The sequence below is a fragment of the Penaeus monodon genome, chromosome 25, assembly GCF_015228065.2.
Source record: "Penaeus monodon isolate SGIC_2016 chromosome 25, NSTDA_Pmon_1, whole genome shotgun sequence".
Classification (NCBI taxonomy): domain Eukaryota; kingdom Metazoa; phylum Arthropoda; class Malacostraca; order Decapoda; family Penaeidae; genus Penaeus; species Penaeus monodon.
In genome coordinates, this window is record NC_051410.1 from 38,836,471 (window position 1) to 38,837,643 (window position 1,173).

Below are 1,173 nucleotides of genomic sequence, written 5' to 3' on the forward strand. Positions count from 1 at the left end.
ATCAACACCGACTCATACTTTAAAAACACACCAAAATTTTTCCCCCACCCCCCTCCACCAAAAAAAACCAAAAAGCCCAAAAAAAAACAAAAAAAGCAAAAGAATCCCATTTGGTTTTGGCGCGGGGGCCGGGCCCCCCTAAAGGCGGCGCCGGGGGCAAAGCGGGGGGCTGCGAGAGGCGGGCCGGGGGTGCAGGTCGGCGGAACATGGCTTCTCTCGCGCGAACTCTACGCTTTGCTGCCCTCTTCAGACCCTCGGCGGTGGTGGGCGTGGTGCCGAGAGCCGCGGCGGTGGGATGCCTGCACACACTGGCCTCGAGGGAGAGCAGACAGCCCCACACAGCGCTTTTGTGGGCGATCGCGAAGGTAATGTTGTCGACCGCCGGCGCAGCGTGTTTACAAGGGAGGATCAGCTGATGTCGCCTTCCCTCGCGGGGCTTCCTCGTGGCGGGAGGGCGACGCCGGCGCTCTCCTCCTGGGGCGTTCGAGATAGTTCAAGGGGTTTTATGTGTAGGCTCTGGGATTTAGGGGTTTTTTTTTTTCCCCCGAAGTTCGCGTGATTGGTAGTCTGCAGGTATGCTCGGGGCATTTTTTTTTTTTTTTCTCTCGCTCTTGGATGTTGTGATATAGGCCTACGTTATTATGGCTTAACTTTTTTGAGAGATGATGGTGGCGCACGTCTTTTAGAGTCGAAAAACGCGTCCTCTTTGTGTTAAGTAATTTTCATTCGTAACTTTTCGTGGTATCACTATGTAATCGGAAATATCATGCGCTGGCTAAAGTTCAAGGCAGTATTTGCAGCAAGTTGGAATATACATGTAGAAAAGGATTTGTGTGGTGCTTCATGCCGACAAACCAACACTTTATTCAGGTAATATAGAACTTGCAGACACCTTTAGTGATTTAGGAGTAATTGCTCAGATGTTAATAGTGAAGCGACACAATGGCCTTTTCCTCGTCACCTAAAGTCAATAAGCCTCCCTATTTTTGTTCAGCAAGGTAGAGCTGGGAAACCATTCCTTATTTAACAGCAAATTGATAGGGGAGGCTAACGGTGCCCGCATTTTTGTGAATCTCGAGTATGTGGGTTTCAGCTTTACCTTTGCTTTCTGCAGATTGTATCTGTTACCTATTTTGAATAATCTGGTATATGTTAATGAGTGTGACGCACCTT

The 1,173-nt window shown here is 49.3% G+C and overlaps 1 protein-coding gene across 1 annotated transcript in view; it reads left to right on the forward strand.

Annotated features, from left to right (window-relative positions):
- Window positions 1-170: 170 nt before the first annotated feature.
- The window catches only part of LOC119589234 (acyl carrier protein, mitochondrial-like), a gene marked incomplete at its 3' end in the record, with an annotated part of 4,776 nt that continues 3,773 nt past the window's right edge, over window positions 171-1,173 (forward strand). Inside the window, 1 exon segment of the mRNA XM_037937836.1 lies at window positions 171-365. Within this exon segment, the coding sequence (XP_037793764.1) occupies window positions 207-365 (159 nt within the window).